This window comes from Sparus aurata, chromosome 8 (genome assembly GCF_900880675.1).
Source record: "Sparus aurata chromosome 8, fSpaAur1.1, whole genome shotgun sequence".
NCBI lineage: Eukaryota > Metazoa > Chordata > Actinopteri > Spariformes > Sparidae > Sparus > Sparus aurata.
The window spans coordinates 18,283,876-18,308,413 of NC_044194.1; the positions used below are offsets into that span (position 1 = coordinate 18,283,876).

The 24,538-nt window shown below is 41.3% G+C and overlaps 1 protein-coding gene across 2 annotated transcripts in view; it reads right to left on the reverse strand.

The window, feature by feature from the left end:
* Positions 1–18,753, reverse strand: part of ppm1h (protein phosphatase, Mg2+/Mn2+ dependent, 1H) — a 37,817-nt gene extending 19,064 nt beyond the window's left edge. For both annotated transcript variants that reach the window (XR_003984918.1, XM_030426250.1), the window contains exons 1-3: positions 18,210–18,753; positions 5,974–6,139; positions 2,678–3,034 (exon numbers count right to left, since the gene is read on the reverse strand). Coding sequence is in view for 1 of the 2 variants with exons in the window: in XM_030426250.1 (XP_030282110.1) it covers positions 2,678–3,034; positions 5,974–6,139; positions 18,210–18,646 (960 nt within the window). In the remaining variant the exon portion in view is untranslated. The remainder of the gene's footprint in view (positions 1–2,677; positions 3,035–5,973; positions 6,140–18,209) is intronic.
* Positions 18,754–24,538: the final 5,785 nt, after the last annotated feature.

Here is a 24,538-nt window from a genome sequence, read left to right on the forward strand (position 1 = left end):
GAGAAGAGCAGAGCAGGGGTAGAAAAAGGATATAGAAATAGATATAGATATAAAGTCAGCATAGAGGTGGATAATAATTTCAAACATCCTATGATCCACTTCCTGCTCAATAACTGCAGATTTCGGACGAGCTGTTTTCACAAATCTCATCATGACATAGCACTCTCAAACTGTAGTTCAATATTAGCCACTGAAACACAATTCTCATGGCTGTGTGAGGCTGCATCACCTTACCATTAACCAGAATATAAAAGATATATCTTTCAATTCCTGAATCATTATACAAGCATTAACTACACCTACACACACCAAACCCTCAGTGACCCAATACACCATTTCTCTTTTTTTATGGCCATGTACAGTTTGGTAAAAAGAAAAAGCTAATTGCACACTTCCATCTAGTGGTGAAGAGGTGGAAACACCGGCACGCACTGAAACATTGGATTGAACTGCACTGTTGTCTGTCAAGAGCCAGAAGAGATCTGGCCTAAAACCCGAAGGTTGAAATGCCTTCAGTTGAAAGTTTGTGCTGTGCAGACTGATGGTGAAAAGTCAGAGGGATTATGTGCAGCACGACAACACTCATAGTGTATGGTCTGTTGTCATTCACAAAATGAGTTGTAGATTTTTCTTCATTTTTGTTTTCTTGTATTGTTTTTAAGTGATACCAAAAGCAAATGGCAGCAACACTGAATCAGAAAAAGGGCTTCATTTGCCCAGCTTAATATCATACGGACCAGCGGTTACGTGCTTATTGAATATTAACTGTTTCAAATATTTTCATGGCTTAAAAATCATGACGCATTATTTGACTTATGACCCAACAAATGCAACCACAACCACACCCAGCCTAGCGTGGCCTTAAACGGATATATAATAGTGCAAAGACCAAGTGCAGTAACTACAACCCGATTTTATTTCTTATTATTACATTATGTCTGTATTTAATTGTTTCATTGTTTGCATGTTTATAAAGTTGAATATGATCTAGTTCCTGTCTTAATATAAATGAATAACAATAACATCAAAAGTGATAATGGTTTTGCTGTTTCTGCCATCTAAAATATAAGAGAGCAGTAACTAATGTCTGTGTTCTCATAAAACAGACATTTAGAACAGTTACTACACTTTGGTTTTGTGAGGCAGCGAGTGGGCCTATATATGTGTTCTCAGCCTCAGAAAATGTGGCTTCAGGATTAGTCAATGCTTGTTAACAATCCAAAAAAACTGTGATTAATAATAATAACTAACAAGGTTAGTTGCAGATTTCCTTTTTGTATATAAAAGCCTGATTGTGGAGCTTTTGTCTCCACCTTGTGGTCGGTTTCTCTGCCATAAGCTCTATATAGTTGCTGTAGCAACACCTTTCTTCAGTTCTATAAGAAGAATTTTGACAAAAGATGCATTACTGTGATGGGGCGTCACTTTCCTCTCTTTTACACTACACTGAATTGCTTGTTAAAATGTGTTTGTTAGGCAAGTAAAACGGCTTTGACTTCAGAATATGAAGAGCGTGTGATGCAACTGTACACAAGATCAACACTCTTTCACAACCCAGCAGAGGACAAACACAACAAAGGCTGTTGGTCAGAACCCTGATGTTGAAACTGAGGCCAGTGACCTTTGACCTCCTCCCACTCAAAGTCTGTCAGGCAGGCCCGCACTGTTTTGATTGGCTCTGATCTTGATCTCCTGGCCTCTGCATGAGTCAAGTCTCCAGCATGCGCTTACAGCACGGCCAGATGGCTGCTGTGTGTGTGTGTGTGTCTGTGTGTGTGTGTGAGCTGAAACAACTAGATAGGAAAAGAACATCACCTCTCCTGGCTGACTGACTGATTGAATGAGGGTAACAGCTATACATTGCAAATTTGGAAAAAAAAGGTCAGTGGGGTATGTGTGTGTGTTTTTTGGGGGGGCAGGTGGTACAGTTTACTATCTTATCCACCCTATTGCCCTCCCAGAGCTGGTAAGAGGACACTCCAGACGAGCACACGTCCACTTACAGCACAGCCCATTCAGCAGAATAAAAGCTGGCAATTCACAAATATGTTGAAACTTATGAAACATATGATCTTGTATGGTTTGGGCACACAAGTTGAGATATGTAATAAAATAACGGTGTTTGTGCTATCCAGTCGTCTCTATATATAGTAGCCACAAGTCAACTTCAACAGGGAAGTGATCCATGTATTTGCGCCCGATCTTTGTAAACAAACAGCAGGAAACTGTGAGGCCGATGTGCATGTCCCTTGCCCGTCTAATTAAAGTGAATCAATATCAATTGACTTGGTAAGTAATTAGAGTTTAATGGATGTTAAGTAGCCAAACTGAATCACAGATAAATGCGGAATCTTGTTGGCCAGCCTTTTTCTCCAAAGACACATGAAACCAGGGGAGGAAGCAGCAACTCTGGGTGATTTGACTGAGGGATGTACAATGTTGTTTATGGAATTTTTAAAGTGGCAGTGCACAAGGCAAGACAATGTATGAGGGAGAGTGTATAATATACAACAGTCCACAGAATAATGTATTGCATGTATTAAATCGACACATATCGGTTCTGAATATTTGCAAACGGTTCATTACTCATTTTACAATACAAGCCTGTATTTTGAATGTAGTTTAGCACCTGAACAACTTTCAGATTTGCACTTCATACCAAGCACATGCCTCTTACCATGTCTTTGAAAGCGTTCTCTATGGCACCGATCACCAGGCTCTCATGGGAAACTTTCTTCTCGGTAAAGAAGCGTGTGGGCGGGGTGCTGGGCGAGCCCGGAGCACCTGCAGCGCCGCGCAGTGAGGCAGCCCTGGTGAGGGCGCGCTGGGACGTCGGGGTGAGGTGATGATTGATGGGCTCCTCCCCAAGGCATGTCGGGGGCAACAGGTTCGGATTGCCGAGGATCTCCAACACCTCCTGGAGGTGTAGGGCAATGTGGTGATGTAGCAGGCGGGAAGCCACTACAGCCACACCAGAGCCGGCGTGGCCGTCGAACAACGCCCAGTAGTGCAAGGTTAGGTCCTCTGAGCTTTCCTGGATATGGATAAGAGAACTGTGTCAGTAATGTGTGTCAGTAAGCAACTGAAAATCTATTTATTTTCTATGAAGCAAAGTTATCCAGTGTGTGAAGTTTGTGTTTGCAAATAATACGATTATGTGTTTAACATTGGAAGATGGTAACAGGCAAATCCGAGTGTTTCAAGACATGAAAAGTATCTCAAAATGGATGCTGGACAACAACTGTGTCTAGGTTTGCAGTGTATGATAACTCAAAGATTGTTTAAAGGTGCAATAAGTTAATTAACTCTCAAAACTAATAGGCGGGCAGCATATCACCAGACCCAGAGTAACTACTAATTGTTGCTCACTATAGCAACAGTTAGATAGCCCAGTTAGCTGCACAGCTAGCAGTCTGGATGTTTTTTTGTTTTTTTTTACTTTATTCTTCACTCAGGCCATGCATCTTATTTTACTGATTTGGGTGTTTTTTGTTGTTTCAATTGCCTTTTAACTTATCTGTATAGTATCTATTTTGATTCACTTGTTAAAGCACCTCGTAACCTTGTTAAGAAAGGTGCCACAGAGACTCAAACAGGAAGCTGTACGGTCCATGCTGACTCATACAGACACCAAAGTTAATGGCAGAAAGCTCCGTTGTCCTTGCGCCGAGTTTAAATTCATCTCATACTGCGACGCGCTGTAGGTCTGTACCGTCGTCTGTGTTCACCTACAAAGAGCAACCTCCCACATAATAGATTAAAGGATTAGACAAAGTGTCTTGTGATCCGCTTCAATCATCGCACACCTTTGAGTTTGCCGCCTTCAAAAAGTGCAGCAACTCTATGATCTTCCACCCTCCTGGAAGTGAAGGCCGTGCTTTTCAAAGTCGATGAGTATGATAGCATAGACACAGAAATTGGAACTGCACACAGCTCATCAGGGTTTATACCAGGGTGTCAGCTACTTGGTAATTAACTCTGTTCTTTTCTTTTCTTTTCTTTTTTTTTTTTTACCAGGAAAATCTGTTGAAGTTCATATATTGTAATCTCTCCGGTAATCATGTCCAGTGAAAATAAGTATGATTTGAACTGTAATAGAGATTTGGTAAGCATTTCTGGAGAAAGTTAATTGTTGAGTCTCATCCCAGGCCGTTAAATACGGACACTTGGTAGTGAGAATCAACAATTAGGAATGCACGGCAGTTATCTGACCGATAAACTATTGATAATGAAATTACAGTAATTAAAAAGACCCAATAATACGAAGACTGTCAAAATATAAGGGCAGCATCCACACACTCAAAAACAGTGGGCTGTCCTCTGGATCTTTAAAGTTGGTTTGTGATCTGCCAATCGAGAAGAAAGGTGGAGCAAGAGAAGAAGAAGAAGAAGAAGAAGAAGAAGAAGAAGAAGAAGATGAAGATCAGTGATATGATATATCTAGGGGTCTTTTACAGCTGCAGGGAACAACAGCACATTTGTACGTTGCATTACATGTCCAGCAAGGTTTCCAAGAGGAGGGAAAGAGTCTATTCACCTTAAAAGTCATGATCATCACAACTAAGATGATGACCATTGCAACGAAGATCGCTGTATCAGCCATGAAAAGCAAGGTAATCACTGGTGATCAATATGAGCTGAAAGAAATTAAATATTGTTCATCCCTATCAACGATGAACCATCTTTCTGCTCTCTCGTCTATAGTGTGATTGTCTAGTCTCATTCCCTGGTTGTCGAACACCAACACTATGGCTCGGTGATGCACCGCGTTGGTGGTCTCTGAATTGTCTTTGAGCTTGATGAGCTATAATTAACCATAATTTCTTTTCATTTGCCCGGAACACTGAAATCTTCCAGGACACGTGGACCAGTACCAGCACTAACAGAAACCCTGGTGTATACTGCATTTTTCTGGTCACTGAGTGTAGCACACATTTTTCTGCACACACTAAAGCTCCGATCTTCTATAAATAGCGCGGGCCGATTCTACAACAAGAGCCTACGAAGCAAGCGAAAAGAGTGCTAGAGAAGCTCCACACATACTCTTATCGGTCTAGCATCACTGCAGTACTGAGTCATGAGGTACTTGCATGATTTTGCTTTAGGCTCCGGGTGGGCCTGAGCAAAGGACTGGTGGGCTGGGAGGAAATTTTAGAAGCAGCGTTACTTTATTTAGACACACTTTGCCTTTACAAATTAGAGTCACAAAGGGGTTGTTTATGAACGGTTGGCTATGACAGAACAATGAGGGAACTCACAGGAGACAAACATCCATGTAAGTTGGTTTAACAGAGCCGTCATTGTGTCAATATACTGCCTGTGTTTGGTCCACTGCCCTACAAATATCAGTGAGTTTACATTACATAATGATGTATTGTATTCCTTAGTACATGACACACTGTACCAGCAGAAAGGACACAAGGTGAACGTCTAAAGCCTGTTTGTGTGTTTCTGTACTCCCATTTGACTGCCCGTGTTAGTGGCTGTCAGGAGCTGTTAAAGGCCACCGTAGTGTGTAAAGGACGCTGTGCTGTCTGCACGCCCCAATAAACCGCTGATGGGACAGAATGAGGGGACAACGGCAGGCCACGGGGACATTCAAGGTCTGCATCCAACCTGATCGTTACCTGGACGTCATCAGTGTATAAACGCTAAAGATGTAGACACGTAGAGTCTGTTACCTGTGTGGACGTTTATCTAAATGATGGCTCAACCCACAATAAAATCAGATTTCTAATTTTTGAGCTGAAGTATAAAGTTTAGCTTTGATTTGACTTCAGCATTTTTTTTTCCCCAACTACTTCACCCAGAAAACATGTTAGCCACACATGCAGACTTTTATTAATCCTGTCAGTGTGTGATTAAGACAAGTGAGGCGAGTGAGTTTTTTACTCATCACTTCCTGTCATCATAACAGTTGCATGTGGTGGATAGTTTCTCAAGGATTCCAAACCCATTATTATTTCGACTGACCAGGCACTCCCGGAGGCCCAAACCCTCTCCGTTGGGCAGGGAAGACCTCCTGCGGGTCGTAGGGGTCCGGTTGGGCGTGGAGTTTCCTGTAGGTCTCCTTTTGACCACCAGCACCTCACAGCAGGCCTGGTCCTCGTTTAACGTGCTCTTTCCTGCATTGATGACCCTGGACAGAGAGAGACACAAGAAAAGGGGATATTTCAGTTTAACATAATAAAAACCTTTACAATGAATTAAGTTAGATAGAAGATCGGAATATTTCTTACACTACTGTCATGTTCCTAACAAAGCCTGAGGGAGGTGAGGAATGAAACCATTTCCAAAACCACAGTTGCCATCTCCACTCACACCATTTCACATGGAATCAAAACCAGTTGGACTGTGCCATGGATTAAACTCTTCAGAAGGGAACAGAGCCTCTCAGTTCTAAATACCACAACAGCATTTCCTGAATATTGCCAGTTTAAGATGATGCACAGCTGCTGATCATCTAAGGGGTTTAATGTCTTGATTAAAGTTTCAACTGAAGCTCTGAATTCATTAGATGTTCTTAGGGAGTATAAAATCCATTCAAGCTGAATTTCTGTGTAAGAGCTTCTTTTCAAGCACGACATCTTAGTGCGGCATAAAGTCGGCAGACGTATACTTTTTAAATACACGTTTCAATTTGTGAACCACGCATGTAGGGCAAAGGACAGAAGCACACATGAATACTGCATTATACAACACCTGGCAGATGCTGCACTGCTGCTGCGAGCTGGTGTACACGCTGCTTTACAATACTCCAGGCATTCTCAATTTAGCCACACCGGAGGCGTTGTTATGTCTGTAGTGGCCCTATTAAAACTATGTATATAGTAACTTACAACTTATTAGAGCTCAAGAGGTGGTATTTGGTCATTATAGAGCTGTATGCTGATGCGACAGGCAGCCCATCATTACTTTTCCTGTGGAGGATCCAACACAAATAATCCTAATTGGTCATGTGGGGGCACACGCAGAGCAGGGATCGTCTGTCTCCAGCTAAGAAAACACTGCCGCTTGTAAAACTGACAGGATATTAACTGTGCAGACCTTCACTGAGTAATTGGAGTGTTACACAATGGGTTATTCAGCACTTCCCTATCATAAAAAAGTAAAAATAGCACACTCCCTGCAGTGTATCAATAAGACAGGTATAAAGGAAGCACTCCATCTGCCTACACGGCCCCCTAACTATCATGACAATAGATCTGCTGACGCAAGTATGACATATGGCAAGTTAGAGAGTACTGAAAACAATAGTCTATCAAGACTAAATCATTAAATAAGCATTTTAGTAATGCATCCACACAAAATGTCAAGTTTTATCTGGTGTCAGTTCCTCAAAAAGAGGAAATTGTCTTCGTTTCATATAATTATAATCCACATATATATTATCTTTATTAATTCTGGTGTCTTTGCCAGACGACATATTGTTGTCTAGGAAATTGTGACTGCACTGTCGAGAAAATACTGAACTGGTTAAAAAAAAATCACATTGCTTTAAAATACAACAAAATGTAGAGTAATAATCATCAGTTCTTGCAGTTCTTCTTTCATTCTTGCAATCCGCATAAGTGATAGTGAAAGTAGCGTAAATGTAGTAAACGCAAAGAAACATGCGGATGTACATTTATGTGGACATACTGAACATGTCACGCGTGTTTTGTGCTGAACTTGTGCATTTTTGTCACATCTTTAATTGATAAATTGCACTGATTTCATACAGCATAAAACATCTGCAGCTGAGGCATTGACACACATGAACAAGAAGGGAAATCTGGAGTTAAACATGAGTTACATGGATCTTTTTGCAGCAGACATTTTGCAGTATCAGCTAAAAACGAGCCATCTTTTTCTCATCATCTTTTTTTCTTTTTATAAAGCAAACAACAAGATGAACAATATGAACATTTTCTTCAGCCTCCACGACAGAATAAGTTTTACATGAACACTTAAAGTCTGTGTAAAGCAAATTTAGCCATTTTCTTCTAAACACATTAAAAAGGTCATAAATGTATTTCCTTAAAACATGTAAAAAGCCATTCAACCATTTAGAATTTAATTTTGGAGCTAGGCTCACAAACTGTGTTTCAAAATTTCTGTGTTCAGGATTTAATGGGCGGGTCAGAAATCATGGCCGGGTTACGTAACGCAGCCATGATTTGCATAAACCCAGCCCTGCTGCGGAAGCAGTATAACTACGTTCAGCGCATTAGATTCAGTGGTTTTTCCGCTCGCTCTCGAGTCTTGGATAGCATCTCTTACGATAGTTTGTTTGCAGCTAGCTAACCAGTCAACCAGTCAGCTAAACAGTTATGTCTCCTCCTAATCGCTTGTGCATCTTTCCTGGATGCCACAGTGTGCAGGGTAACAGCGCTGTTAGCTTATTTAAGTTTCCTACGGACAACAACGTAAGGAAACGGTGGATCGATTTTGTCAAGAGGAGCTACTATGGAGAGTTTAAAATCACCACCATCACCCGTCTCTGCAGTGTCCACTTTACCCCCGACAGTTACGCTGATGCTGGTCAAAGGGGCCGAACCGACTCTCACCGTCTCCGGCTTGCATCCTCCCGTCCTGCCAACAGCGCATGCTCTCATTTCCACCGCCAGCATTATATGCCCGCCTGCGACCGTCCCGCCGACAACAGGTCTCTCATCCGGCATTACGTGCCTGCCAGAGAGTGTAAGTAGAGTTTAGATTCTCTGCCCGACCCTGACCCAACCGGGACCGCGGGCCGGGTCGGGCTGATATTTCCCGTCAATATCCTCCGGCCGGGTCGGGCCGGCCCTTGATCAAGCATTTGTATGTGTGTGGGTTTTTCTTTTAATAACTCAAAATAATGACTGTATTTCCAGCTACAAAAGGTGCATGAATTGAAGTAACTTTAATCTGATTAGTGGTTTGGAAATATTACTGCGTTAGATTACTCCTCACTGAAAAAAGTGGTCAGATTAGCGTTACCGGCATCACTGCACGGGCTCGGCTCGGGTCGGGTCGGGCTTGATTTTTTTTGGGCCAGATCTAAGCTCTAAGTGTGTGTGCTAATTGTATGTTATAAATATTGTACATTTGGGCAATTAAATGCATTTTGCTGAAGGTGCAAATCCTGAAAGCGATTTTACAATGATAATCTACAGATAACATTTTATGTGCACCAACATAGCTATGACAAGGAATTATATGTAGACTGGGGTTTTACGTTTGTGTGTAATGTAAAACATGGACTGTGAGGAACGAGGCTGAGCACTATCAGTGTCTGACTCAGAGTCAGTTTCTGGCTCTGATGGCTCAAACAGGTCGGGCTGGGTCCGTCCGATGACGCTGCTAGCTTCCATTGTTACTGTAGCGCCTCTAACTGACACGCCCCAGCGTTTCACAGCAGAGAGAAGTGCTTGTTTTTCCATGATTTTGAAACCTAATTTTATATACTTGCCAATTTTTTTAATCTTTCAAATTTGGCTTGGTGGTCAATGACACGTTTCTGTGGTGTGACAAACTCATAACACAAATTTATTTCTGCTTTACACGGACTTTGATACATCCAGATTCAAAGGCCCGGGTAAAGAAAGATGACAGTAGTGGACCTTGAGTTAAGATTTTTCCTGACACTATTTCCAAGGTCACGAAGGCTCACACTTTCATGCTTGAGTTTGCTGGCTAATGTTGCCATGAAAAGGCCATCATTATATTACATCACATCCAGACAGTCCTGTGTCGTTTCTTTGTATGAGCTGTTATAAATGTAAGGCTTTCTTTAGACTTGAACTGTGAATGTTGCTCATTGAGTCACACGCGTTTTAGAGAAAAATACCTGAGAAATTACCGCAGGTTAGACAGCAGTTGGTTTTGTGATTTTCTTCCACAAGTTTTTAAAATCAGCCTTTGAAATTAAAGTATAGTTTGGGAAAAATGGCCATCAGTAATGTAGGTATACTGCTAATATGATTTGCAGTTAATGGGTCAAATATGCAAAACCAGCAGCGTCTCCCATCCACTCCTTTCGCCAACTTCCTATGATGAATAGAGGCTGCACACTTCATGCAGCGTCACGCGTGTCCGTGACCAAAGCAAGCGCTGCACCGAATGACGTTTGCTTGACCCTGGAAGATCACGAGATTAACAACAGTTGAGCTTTCGAGCCTTTCATCTCTGATATGAGAGGGAGAGCCATCCACACCCCGAGGCTCGGGCTGTGTCTGAGAGCAGGGCTGTCATATTCGGTTATCTCGTTTTATTTCTTCGCTGTGAGACAATGGCATGACCTTAATTACCCTGCCGGAGCTGTAATCTAAAGCTCTCTTTCTTTTGGGATTTTTTTTCTTCAGTAACACTTAAAAGACTGAAAGACTTTTCTCCAAAGGCATTATCAAACATCACCAGGTCGCTTTAGGTACATTATATAAATGTGCATGATCCACTAAAATACTTTAATCACCAATCAATACATTCATTGGTTGACTGATAAAGGTAATGGAAAACAACTTTGGTATATGATGATCGTTTTTAAAATGTGAGGATTCGCTGTTTTCTTCTTGTTTTTACATCCATAAATGTAATATATTTTAGCTTTGAGGTGAAGAAACAAACCTAAAAGAAGACATAACATTTCTTAACATTTTACAGACTGAACACCAAAATATTCTTTTCAATGGAAACCATCTTTAGTTAGCCCTAAATGCAGCTACATTTTTTCAAAACCGGATCCTTGCTCTGCACTGGAACCGTCCTTTGTTGCAAAACCAGACCACACATAAGTGACGCCAAGTTATGAAAAACTTGGCCTGGAGGCAATGACTACAAACAAACACACTGTTCACTAAACACACCTAATTATAGTTTTTCATGTTGGCTTTTAAACCCCTGCCCTGCCTTTACCACAATGTATCCTTTGTAGTTGATGATAGTAAGAGGTATTCACCTTTTACAGACGACTCGAGTATTTCTTCCTGCACGTTATCTATGTTTAGATCATACTTAGGTTTTGTTGATGCATGCTCTTGCTACTCCTGCTGGAACATCTCAGTTCTGTCAAACAGATCTTTTAAACTAATAATAAAGATGATCCTATGATGTGATTATGGCAGTGCTTCACATGCCCTTTTCTACACGTGAGCTATACGATAATGAAAGCTGGCACTGGACTGAAACAGCACTGCGCTGTTTCTGCCTCGGAGCAACGTGCTGCGTTGATGTAGCAGAAACGGCACGAGAACATGTGCTGCATCATGTGACTGAGCACTGGAAGGCTTTGCATGGAGAAAACACTGCTCACTTACTTTCTCACCACACTGACTATATTTAACTCCTTTACAATGAAACAAAATGGAAAAAACAAAGCCGAAATGACTGAAGAGAAAATGTTATATGACTGCTCTTTATCAAGATCAAATTGTGCTCACTCATAGATACCAGCGACCTAAATTTGACAAAAAAATTTTCATCAAGATCCATGCATTATTCCCTGAGCAACTACTGAAAAAGCCATTTCTGACAATAGTTAAGAAACCGATAAAAATGACTGCATCTATCCCTTTATCCTGATCGGCACTAAAACTTAATTGGGGTATATTCTGGGCCGAGATCCGTCTTCCATCCAAGTTTTGTGGAAATTTGTTCAGTAGTTTTTGTGAAATCCTGCTGATAAACCAACACATGGCCACAGGTGAAAACATAACCACCTTGTAGAAGGAAAACATGCTTATTTGATCTATTGAATGCATCATCAGACAAATCACTGACATGCCCTCTATTATGCATGTGGTCTATTGACCTGCAGACAAAACATACAAAATGCACTGGTGATGCTGGCGTTTAACTTACAGACACGCATATTGATTTAAGTATCGATCGGTCCGCTGCTGAGGTTGCAGGGGTAAGTGTTGTTGGGACCGGGTCAGTCAGAATCAGAATCAGAATCAGAAATCCTCTAATGTCCCGCAGACGGGGAAATGTGTTTGTCACAGCAGCATCAGATTGTTACAAGAACAAGAGCAATAGCAAAGTAGACAACAGACAATATAAAATAGACAATATAATTAAAAAGGAAAGAAAAATAGAATCAAATTGACGTATATACATATTTACATGACATAGTGCAAGAATGAACAACAAATATTTATATACAGATTTTAAATATAGGTAATAAATACGGGTGATGAAATGAGTTTGTACAGACTTATTGCATAGTGCAGAGTACAGAGTGAGGTCTATATGGAGCAGTGCTGGTTGTATAGTCTGACAGCAGCAGGAAGGAAGGACCTGCGATACCTGTCCTTCACACACTTAGGGTGTATCAGTCTGTTGCTGAAGGAGCTGCCCAGTGCTGTGACAGTGACCTGCAGGGGGTGGGACTCCTGCATCAGCAGAGATGACAGCTTGTTCATCATCCTGCTCTCTCCCACCACCTGCACTGAGTCAAGAGGGCATCCCAGGATGGAGCTGGCCTTCTTGATAAGTTTATCAAGTCTCCTCCTGCCTGCTGCCGAGATGCTGCTGCTCCAGCAGACTACTCCATAGAAAATGGCTGATGCCACCACAGAGTCATAGAAAGAGGTCAGGAGTGCCCCCTGCACTCCAATGGACCTGAGCTTCCTCAGCAGATACAGTCTGCTCTGACCTTTCTTATATGTAGCTGCAGTGTGATCATCAGTCCAGTGAGCGAGTGCTGCTACCCTCCGACGCAAACAAGCAAGATGGAGGTGAAGGAGGGAAGATGTGGAGACCAGACGGGAGTTAAGGTGAAGCAATGCCAACAATGTCACCAAAAACAAAATGTACTAAAGATGGCGTTTTAGCAGAACTGTTTGGCCGCTGAGTGCGAATGACTTTACACTTTTTAGTTTTCTTTGAACAGACATGGTCACAGCGAGGTCAACCATTCCAAATCTGTGAAAAAAAAAAAAAGACTTCCTGGAGGGAGCACGCCTGGATAAACTCAACTAAAGGTGACAGCAGGAGCAGTGCTGCCCCCCCCCCCCCTGTGAACTACACCCGAACGGTGCTCTTACTACGTCGCGAGGGGGGAATCTACAGTCGGCAGTGCTGGCGCAGACAACCGAAGAAGAAACAGAGCAAGTAAATGCGGCCTGTCTGCAAAAGTGAGGCCTTGTGTGCGTGCTGGAGAAAAGAGGGTGAGACAAAGTTAGAGTGAGCAATAGTCAGTGATCCATTCAAATCGCCGTGCTCACTGGACCTGACAGTCCGTGCTCCCACTCAGAGATGGTCCATCAGAAAAAAAAAACCTCCCTGTGAACCGCTAGCCCTGTCTCCACAGGAAGTAGCACAATAACCCGGGATAACCCCGTCATGCTGTGAGAGGCATACTTGGAGACAGGGGAGTGGAATAGAGGGGGAAAAAAGGAGTTCATGATCCTATACTTCATTCAAATGTATTACTATGTTTACTTAGACTATTAAAGAGTCAGAATGTTGAGTGTTTATAACACGTTGAGAACGTGAGTCTGAGTGTAATATTCATCAAAATGTGGCAGGATTCACACACTTAAAAGGAGCACCGTGGAACGTGTGAGTTCTTGTTTGTGTCGGCAGACTCCAGCTACTCTGTTAGCAGAGCGGCGACAGACACGGAGACGAGGCACTTGAAAACATGCGTAAGGTCAAATCTTTTGGACAGTCGCATAAAATCGGACCCAATAAAGAGTGATTAATACGTGAACATTGCTATAAATTCCTTCACAAAGCATTCATAACCATCCCGGAGGTTCCCCTGTTTTTGACAAAGGACAACATATCTGCATTGTATTCCTGTTAGTCGTAAATACTGCATGTTTCATCTAACATGTACATAAAGCAAGAGTTTACAGCCATGTAAACTAGATACAAGTTTTATTACACTGAAAATGGATGGACTGTTTGTTACGAGGTGTCCATATCTGTTTGGTATTTAGATCACTTTCAGGTCATTTTCTTTTATTCCTGAAGCTCCCTGTCATAATTATGACTTACACGTTGACTTGAACATTGTTTACAAGTCGAAAACTTGTAGTTACGACAACGCCAATAGGGCGGGACAGTGGAATTACAACGTTAGCGTTTTGAGCTACACGCTGACGTCAGCATGCCAGCGAGGAGAGTTTTTTAGCATGTGCAGTTTCTTAACATGCTAACATAAGCACTGAACACAAGTACAATTAAGGCCAATTCAAATGCTGTCCATTTGGCAGGTATTTGCTCACAATTCAATCTATTTGCCAAATTCTATTTTGATTTTAACTGACCTACAGAACAGAAGAACTAAAATATCAATGGATGCACTACAGGAAAAGAGTAGAGGTTTCTGGTATGTCTACTTCCAAGGTGCACAGCGAGTGGGAAAAAGTGTATGATGTCTGATGAAGGCATCATACATACATATATAGACATATCATACATATATAGAACATATTTATTGCCTGACAATAAATATGTTCTATATATGTGTTTCTGGGGTTTTGACCTCAAAATTTCAGGCTCACCCATGAGGTACAACGCTGTGCGCGCCCAACCTAGCGACGTTGCCCTGGAGCCAAAAATGTAATTGTACTCAAATAATCTAAGCGTGATTGCAGTATTTACCAAAACTGCCAGGATACTCACACTTATCCTGTCTCAAACTCAGTAATCCCCCTCAAATCAAATCAACAAAACAAAGCATCTGCTAACCAGTCAGACAAAAACGTATGTACATCAACTATGTATGTACAAAATATGAAAAGCTGTCCCCAAGAAGGCCTCTGACGCACCTCAGGCACCTCATCAGAGAGATCAAGTGGTATCTGACCCCGTAAGCCCTCACGATGGGATCTGTTGTGGAGCACACATCCACACATCATCTCAGGGTTTCACCGCTGACAGATTTTCACTACAACAAAGCCTGCTGGTCAGCCAGCTGTTGACAAATCCCTAGCATGGCTCAGTACTGGCTGATGCTACGCCAAGCTGGCACACACACACACAAACACACTTCTGGCAGCAGCATCCCACCTATCCATGTATCCATGAAGCAGGGCTAGAATTATACATGCCATTTATTAAGTATGTAGTTTTTTTTAAGACATGGTAAAGTAATTGCGCTGTTTAAATCATCACCTAGAAATAATGATGTGATACATAAGGAAAGGCAGACTTATCAAGTCGTTTCAGGGGTATAATTTCAACTAAATGTATGCTCCCCACAACATATATAAATGGGGTGGGGGTGGGGGGGTTGTTTCACATCAGCAAATTATCATTCTGTCTTTTCCCTCTTGAGATTAACAATTCTTCATGGCAGATTAGCAAGAGGAAGCAAACAGGAGGGCGTCTCAAACAAATTCAAAGGATCCCTTCATTCTATAGAAAGACCATAAAAAGGACTATATAGATCTGTTTTTAGCACCAAAAAGGAAAATTCAATCACTCTCGAAAGACATTCTATGTACTGAAACAAGCAAAAAAGCCAGATTTTGTCTGGGTCCAACATCTGAAATGTGACAATTTGCTGCCTTTCTATTGCAAATTGAATATCTTTTCTAGTTTAAGGCTGTTGGTCACATAAAACAAGCAATTTGAAGACATCACTTTGAGCTCTGCAAAAGGTCTGGGATAGGAAAAAACAAACAAACAGAATAATGAATATTGAATTGTAAATTGTAAATTGCAGCCCTAATCTCCCTCTTTGCTGGTAAAGCGTTACTCTGTCATGTTCGTCTCTTCTACCCGAAGAGCAGTTGCCTGAGGGAAGTGGGACTGAACCGGTCAGTGTGTGTCAAAGCCCCGCGTGTCTGACTCAAGATGACACATTTGCACATCGAAAAGAGTTTCCCAGCAGGACGACTGAAGTAGAAACACTAGATGCAAAGGGATAGGAGGTGCTCCTGCACGCACTGCCGAAGGTCATCGATTAAACAATTAAGCCCAAAGGAAATAGGCACTCTATCGTACCAGCATATCAGCAGTGTTAAGACACAGAAAAAACATGAACTCTTCCTTGGGATTTCATAAATTCAGGGGACTAAACTGCTGCATCACACACACTGTGTGGTTACAGTATGATTGCCTCAAGGAATCAACTATGACCTCTGAGGTGATGAGACAGCCCCACTAACCACCGGAGCACCCTGTTACTTCAGATGGTGGTGGTGGGGGGGGGGCACGTAAGTTGAAGGGATTGTGACTTTTTTGCTCTTGTGGGTTAGATAACGATGGGAACAAGGTGAATGCAAACTGCGTGCGATGGAAGGTCAGCTGGTTTTGTTTATGTGGTGCTGATCGCTGCTGTTGTTGAAGCCTGAGGACCGGTACGACATGCTGCTCTCACCAGCACACACATGAAGTATTTCCTTACTTTGCTGTCCTGTTTGTTAACAATTAGTTTAAAAAGTTCATGACGCGATTGTCACGCCAGAGATATTTGCTATTCAAGATATTATCCCCGGGAAACAAATAATATTTTCTTGCATCACAGATAGGTCACAAATCTTTTCTTAGTGATAAACAATCAAAGTATCTTGAACAAGTAATCAAAGAGTCTTTCTGCATAAATAAAGGATAAATAAATAGGGGTGACCTCATCTCACTGTTGTTTTTTCGGGTTGGCATCTGTAATAATTACACATTTCTGTGGGGGCTACAACATGCAGGCCGTGTCTTCAGCTGCTGTGGCAATTCAAAAATAATGGAGGAAACCGATATGGAACTGTACATCAGCGAGCTACACAGCATTTTCAAGTCACCCGTGTCTTGATAATGAAAATTCAACAACATTCACTTGTTTTAAGTGTTTTTTTATCGCGATCCACGAGAAAATCTTTGATCGTCCCATCCTGGTTATTTTGCACCTTCACTCCTCCACACACTACTGGCTAAGCCCGTGCCGATATTAAATATAACTGAATGCTGCAATATTTGCCATCATAGGCTACATTTTCCATGATATTGAACATCGAAAAGATGTAGGATTCCTCACCTGAGAGGAACTAGTCTGTTTTTTAATTTTTAATTTTTAAATTTCACAGTGTTATTTCTCACATGGCTGGCCCTCTTGAGTTCAGGAGGGAAGGAAACCAGTGACGGACTGGCTGCACCTAACACGGTGGACTATTCTGTCACGTTTGCATGCCGTTCTTTGCTCTAAAGTTCTATCTTAAAAGTTCTTATTTAGTTTTATTTTGCTCCTTGAGGGTAGCAGTAAAGACGTATCATAGTAACCTTTTAGTCCTTCATTTATTCATATAGTTCATACTGATCAATATAAAATACAAATATGATAACATTGTGATGTTTGGGACGAAAGACTATCGTGATATAAGATTTTGGATATGGCCTAAACCGACTAATGGCTCAGTTTAAAGAAGTAACAATTTAGCTCTTCAAGGCGCTGCACTAAACGCTGCTTATAAGATCTCCTTTCAAAACAACCCGTTCATTAGGAGGATGCATCGAGCCTAAATGGATCCCAAACATAAGATGTGATGTGTTAATAATACAACAGATGAGCTCAGGTCCGGCTGCCCTGCTGGTCTCAGCTGTCATGTAGAAGCAGGATGACTTTGAGTGTGACAGTGGATGAGTAAATACTCCAAACCTGCTGTTCCACAAGTGACTTTTGTGTTGTACAGCTTAAAGAAAAAAAAGGTCACATTCAGGTTTTACCAGCTTGACTGATCCAAAAATCAAGAAGACTATGTGCAGAACAAAGCATCCAGTGCCTCCCCTCATGTACAAAAATAAGTGCCAATAAAACATGCTAATGTTATTAAACATAAAACCTAATTATGAGGGTGCAGCTTTATGTTAATCTCCTTAGAAAGAAGCTCTCCAGTCTGATCTGTTATCTTGCACCGAGTCTGCATGAAAAGCAAGCTTACAGTGGCTTTATTATATTATAGTACTTTTCCATCTAAGCCATTACAGTAATGAAGATTCTGATAAGGACCACAGAGGCTAGAATCCAGCCACCTTATCTGTTTGATAGAGGTGTGTAAATGTCCTGTGGTCTTGGCCTATAAAGGAATATAATGGGGAAAGACAATCTGCAGCACATTGGCCTAATTATGATAATATCCACATGAAGCCTGCCATAATAACAGTGATAGCGATAATAATAAAAACAATAATATAGGCGTCGGGTGCTTGTGTTTACGCCTCGGTCCAGGAAGGACGCGCTCACTTCCCCGAAGGATGCTCTGCGCTCCCTGCAAGAAAAGATGGACGCATACAGGTTTACTCACTCTGCGTAGCCGGTGGACCACGGCAGCCGCTTGGTCTCCTTCAGGATGAGGATCGGTCTCGCGATGTGGTCCGCCGAGCACTCGATCTCGTCCGGAGACAGCCCCAGGAACTCCGGTCTGCTGTACGGGAACCTCAGCGGCAGATCCGAGCTGCCGGGATGGTCCCCGTTGGAGCCTCCAGCCATCATACCTCCCATGAAATTGGCCACCGCCGATTTCACCCGCGTAAGCATGGTGGTGGTGGTGGTGGTGGTGCAGCAGCGTGGGTCCAGGCGATGCGATTGCGTGAGCTTCCCCCCGCGCGACAGATCCCCGCACGGAGACGCAGTTTCGCGGCGTGAAAGACAGACACAGAGCGGCCGTGGAGACTCATTCAGCTCAGCTCGCCACTCGGTGAACACGGAAATAAAAAGCCGTACACACACACATACACACATACACACACAGGCGGAGAGAGCTGCACGCTGGTCATGTGACAAACCGGTTGCTGCTGGTGGATTTGGTCTCGCTGGCACCTCAGTGAGCAGCTTACTGTTGACAGTGCTGGAGGTCAAAGGTGCCTAATCCCCCCCCCCGGAGAGACGATCACCTCCCGGCCACGGTGCAGCGCAGGCCTCGGTGCTGTCATCGAAGGGTTGATCCGTTGGCCCTCATCTAGTTTATATTTTTTACACTACTCAAAACTATTACAGGGCTATTGGGATATGAGTGTATAATTCATGTGCATGGATATGCAATACAAGTCAAATTAAATGTTATTTTTGAGAACCAAAATATATAGGCCTACTCCCAAAACACAAAAATCAGTTCAGTTTGTCACAGAACAAACAATCAAGTGAAACACTAAAATATCTCCTCATCCCTAACTCATTTTCAGTAGTGTATATTTTTCTTAACATCTTCAACAGGACCATTGTCATTGGCTTTACCTAATGTTTGGGGTCCCACATACACCACTGCTTTATAATATCAGACAAAATGATAAACTGTATTAATATAGAACTGAGTTTACAAAGTTCTTTGACAAACAATCAAAAGCGGTGAACACAGGGAGACAATATTACTGAATAAACACCCAACAGACAAGCCAAACACAAGGGTGAGCCTCGGCTAAGGTGAAGGTCAAACAAAAAAGGCGATTTACAAAATGTAAAAACACAAACAGCCAATACCAGTATTTACATAAAAGTGATAAAACAGGCAAAAAACACCAGGGTCAGGAACAACAGGAACAGGAAGTAATACATATAAAGAGATGAGTAAAGGGATAAAATAAATAACGGACAATAAGAAGATGATATATCTGGTATCAAAGGATAACTTAACTAACCCCCAAAAATGAAAATTCAATCTTCTACACGCCTCCATGCCACTGGAACGTAATGTTTCAGCGTTCCAGCCTTTTCCTAAACAACCAGGGACTTGTTGGTTTTTTTTTACTTAAAATGGGTCCATACAGCTCTTCCAGCGTATTCCAAGGTTCCAGAAGCCGCGTGATCCCAATTTAACTTGATAAGACCCTGCGTGTGAAAGCTCATGCACCCATTTCAGATTGGTCGTGCGCTAATGCAATAGCTTAACCACTACAGTGACAACTGAGGTTTGGAAAAAATACATAAGATAAATATGAATGTCTTTTTAAATCAATTTGGGGTCTCGTGGCTTCCAGAGACCTGGACGAGCTGTAAATAGCCGCATGTTTCACAGCTGTACAAACAGAAGTAATGCCCGATTCTCTTCGGAACATAATCAGATCAGGCTCATCATAAAAGTATCAACTCCACTGTGTCGCCCTTTGTACCTGTCGTTTAAGTCACGTGCCTAAGAATTCTCCAGTTCTGTGACAATTACTTAGGTGCAGTAAGTCTTAAATCATGAATGCTCAGATTAAGCTATTTGATTAAAGCTACTGGCCCCCCAACCCAACCACAATAATCTAATAGAACTGCATGGTAATTTGACAAAACCCAAATATATGTAGTATAATGGACTGTGTGAGTGCAATATAAACTAAAGCAGTAAAGGTCAATAATACAAGAAGATCACAGGTCACAATCTAACTCTCACATGCAAAAGGCATTTCAGACTACAAAAAAAATGTGTTACATCCTACATGTCAAATGTCTTAAATTCACATACAGTCGCAGGTGAATTTATTGTGGAAGTTAACACTGAAAACTTGAATTTCATGTGTGTTCCCAAAAAAACCTGTCTTCTCTCCCAGTTCTTCCCCCCAGGATACAACACTTGAACACACCAAGACTACTAAAACGTGTGTAAGGATATGAAACAGCTGGTGGTTTTGATTAAATACTCCAAAAAGTATTATGCTGATTAAACAATATTGACGTTTCTTTCTTTTTTCCCCATTTTTCTGGGTTAATAAAGAGGGCCTAGATTCCCCAGCCTGCCAAACAGAAAATAATGATTAACCCGAAATCCAAATTGTGTCCCTATGATAGCCAGATTTAATCCTAATTCTGTTGAAGGTCTTGACCCCTGATCACTAAAACTTTCACAGAATAAAAAAATATCTAAAACGATTCTTCAATTATTTATTACGCAACTTCTTCTTCATAGTCTTCATAAAACAGAATACAAAAGAAAGAAGAGCTCACACCAACAAAAAACTGTTCCTGTTTCTCTCTCTGGCTCACACACACACGCGCGCGCACACACACCACCACCACCAAACACATGCCCAAAACCAAACACAGGAAGGCAGAGTGAGTGTACTCAGCTGACATTGGCACACGCTCTGTAGCCAACCTAATAAAACATCCATTGTAAATAAGAGGACCAAGACTGTTATTGTTAAATAACCAAACAAGCAAATCATACATGATATGTAACGGGAGTCACAGTGGTAATAATGATGATATTAAACATTTATTTGAAAAGCAGCCAACAAAACAAACAAACGTGATGCAATAATGAAAGGAAAGGTAAATGAGATACATCAAGATAAATAAAGGTGAAGCAAACCACAGAGAAAAACTCCAATAAACAAAATGGGGATAAGTCAGAGAGGTATGAATATTAAAGTATGTTTCCAGAAGAAATTTGAGACATGATACTGACTGCACAGGCTCATCTGCTCACACCGAGTTCACTGCACAGTCTCAAACTGACACCAGCTATAAACTATGTGACCAAATTGGGCTCTGTAGTCATTTCAGCACAGAGAAATCCTCCTTTTTCCTATATCACAAACAATAATTTAGTTCAAACCAGAGCTTTTACTGCACATATGACACATCTGGCCAGTGTTACAGAATATCACATTCTGTAGTTACTTTGGTATTCGTGTTGTTTCAAATTCGTTTTTTTCTCAGTTTGTCCTGGCCTGTGAGTCGGTTCAGATCTGATTGGCTGGGCGTGCAGCCAACCCACCAGGATGTGTGTCTAGACTTCATGAACTTACAACCACACTTTAGAGCTGCACTTTGGAGAAGTGAACCTCACAAAATGAGCTGTTATACAATACCACAGCCTGCAGACCAGCCAACCCACAGAACACACTCACAACCTTCTTTCTATTCATGCACCGGCAACGATGAAAGTTGGAGTAAAAAAATCACGACAGTCTGAGAATTACTTTGAAAAAGACAAACGCCCCACTTGTCATGATAGAAGAGTCACAAACTGGCACCGCTGGACTCAGCTGGGAATTGATTCAAATACATGTAGTCCAAAGGTTCACTGGAAAAAGTTTGGGACTCAGTCCTTTTCTATCAACAACAAATTTAGCTTCTATGTACTTTGGCAGACATCTAATCAGCCTTCAAGTAGAAGTGCACATGTTTAGCATCACAATCACAAACATGTCTGTCATGATCATGAACGTACTCATGACTTTACGTGTACTTTCATATTCATAATTTGCACTCGACTGTGTCGCCCTTTGTACCTGTCGTTTAAGTCACGTGGCCAAGAAATCTCCAGTTCTGTGAGAAAGACTTATGTGCTCCAAGTCTCCAGTCAAGAATGCTCAGTTTAAGCGATTTGGTTAAAACTACTGGCCCCACCAACCCAACCAGACACCAGTGTAATCTAATAGAACTACATGGTAATCTGATAAAACCCAAATATAGTTAGTAAAATGGACTGTGTGAGTGTAATATAAACTAAAGCAATAAAGGTTGAAAATACACGTAGATCACGTGTCACAATCTAACCCTCACGTGCAAAAGACTTTTCAGACTACAAAAAAAAAATGGGTTACATGCTGTTTCTCAAATGTCCTAAAGTCACATACAGTTAGGTGAATTCATTGTGAAAGTTTACACTGGAAGCTTGAATTTCATGTGTGATCCCAAAGAAAACGTGTCTTCTACCCCAGTTCTTCCTCCCGGGATACAACTTTGACAATATGATGACAACACTTTCACACTGAACATTCTTAGACTATTAAGACTTGTTTAAGGATATGAAACAGATGGTGTGGTGTTGATGAAATATCAAAAAAAAGTAACTGACTTGAAGCAGAAGGATATAAAACCTGGCTATTTACGCTTTTTCGCTGAGATATTGTGTCAAATTGTTTCCTGTTGTAGAGCAATGGACATAAACTTGACAGTATTATTTTTACTCCAAAACAAATTATCAAGTGAGTTGCATGTGATTATAATTTGTAGGAGATGGGGTTGTTCAAGCAATGTGTCCTCCCATGTCCCCATTAAATAACAGCTTTGAACAACAGTGTAATTGAACACCCTAAAACACGAGGAAAGAGCTCTACACTAATGTTTTAAATGATGCGTTCAATTTTCAGATATGGCATCAAACGTCTAGAGTCTCCAAGTAGGAAGGGGACTTTGGTGGCAAGGCAGCCTCATTGGTGACCTCAGATCACATGTGAAATTCTTGTTTTCATGGTAAACTTTCACAACAAATAGACATACCAGTATGTGGATTTGGTTTCATTTTACATGTGGAATAAAATTCCATATCAAGTGTAAACATTCATTTTACATGTGAATGTTGAACCACATTATCCAATATGTAAATGGCCACTAGTTAAACAAGTGAAATGTGCTTCTTTTTTTGTAAGTGCTGGAGTCGGTTGTTCCTGCCAGTGCTCTGCATGTGACTCTCTGAAAATATTACTGCCTAATTAATATTCACCAAATCACAGTTACACTATTTTAGATCTTTACATACCCATCAAAAGTGTGAGCTCGCTCATTATACAGAATGTCTCCAGAGGAAAGAGAATGAACTCCAAGTAGACTGAGAGGGGAATTGCCAAATTGGCAGTCTGTATATCCAATCAATAATTCATGAGTTTGCCAGGAAAGAACTCTACTGACCTAATTACACACAACAAAGCAGTCTGTGAGCTGGGATGCAGGAGATGATGTACAGTACTCTACCACAGGCAGGATATGTGATCATGCATAGTTAGCAAACTATTAACCGGAGCACTGAATGAGAACCTGGTCTACTCTATACTGCAAAAATGCAGTACAATTATCAATCTTCAGTGTTCATCTAATATTTCACCGAAGGTTTTACATTTATTTTGGAGAGGTGACAAACTATGTATACTTTTTGGAGACCAAAGGGTTAATTCAGATCTCATCTATTGTGTTAAGGCAACACAGTCACCAACTAAAACAAACTTATTGGGGAAGCATTGGACCAGCAACTCCCATGTTCTGTGAGGTAAACTGACTGTTTTTGTCAATGCAGAATTTTGCTGGTTCTGGTTAAATGATCTTTCTCTTTTCCAAAAAAGTCCATCACGATAGAGTTCAGGATACAGATACAGGAATTACCCTTTAATATCAAGAAACATCTACAGTAAATAAGGAGTTTAGTCATTAATTTGATACATTTTGACTTGTTTGGTATCAACAAAGTCATTATGAATCGTCTTTCAAGGTAGCCCATCTAGTCTGTGGGCTGACTACACAGTTTGGCCGAAGGTATGAAGACATGGGTTAGATTATGCTGGATCAAGTCATTTGTTTTGTTTCTTTTTCTTTTTTTCAGTTGTGACTGTAGAAACACAGAAAGGAATGCACATATATTTAAATTTGATGTTCATCAATCCAATATTGATGTAATGCTGGCTGTCCACATACTTTTGGCCACATACTGTATTTTCATTGGACAGACAGTCAGACCGGTCAACACATTCTCATGGACAGAACCGTGCTGTTGGGGAGGCCAAAAATCACATCAGATGAAAAACAAAGTGAACCGTTATGTAAGAACATCTCTGTAAAATAAACCAAACACTTTAATGGGTCACCTTACCTTTGAGAGACACATAATGTAATAAATATCTGAAAAAGATACATTATACCGGAAAACTGATGCTC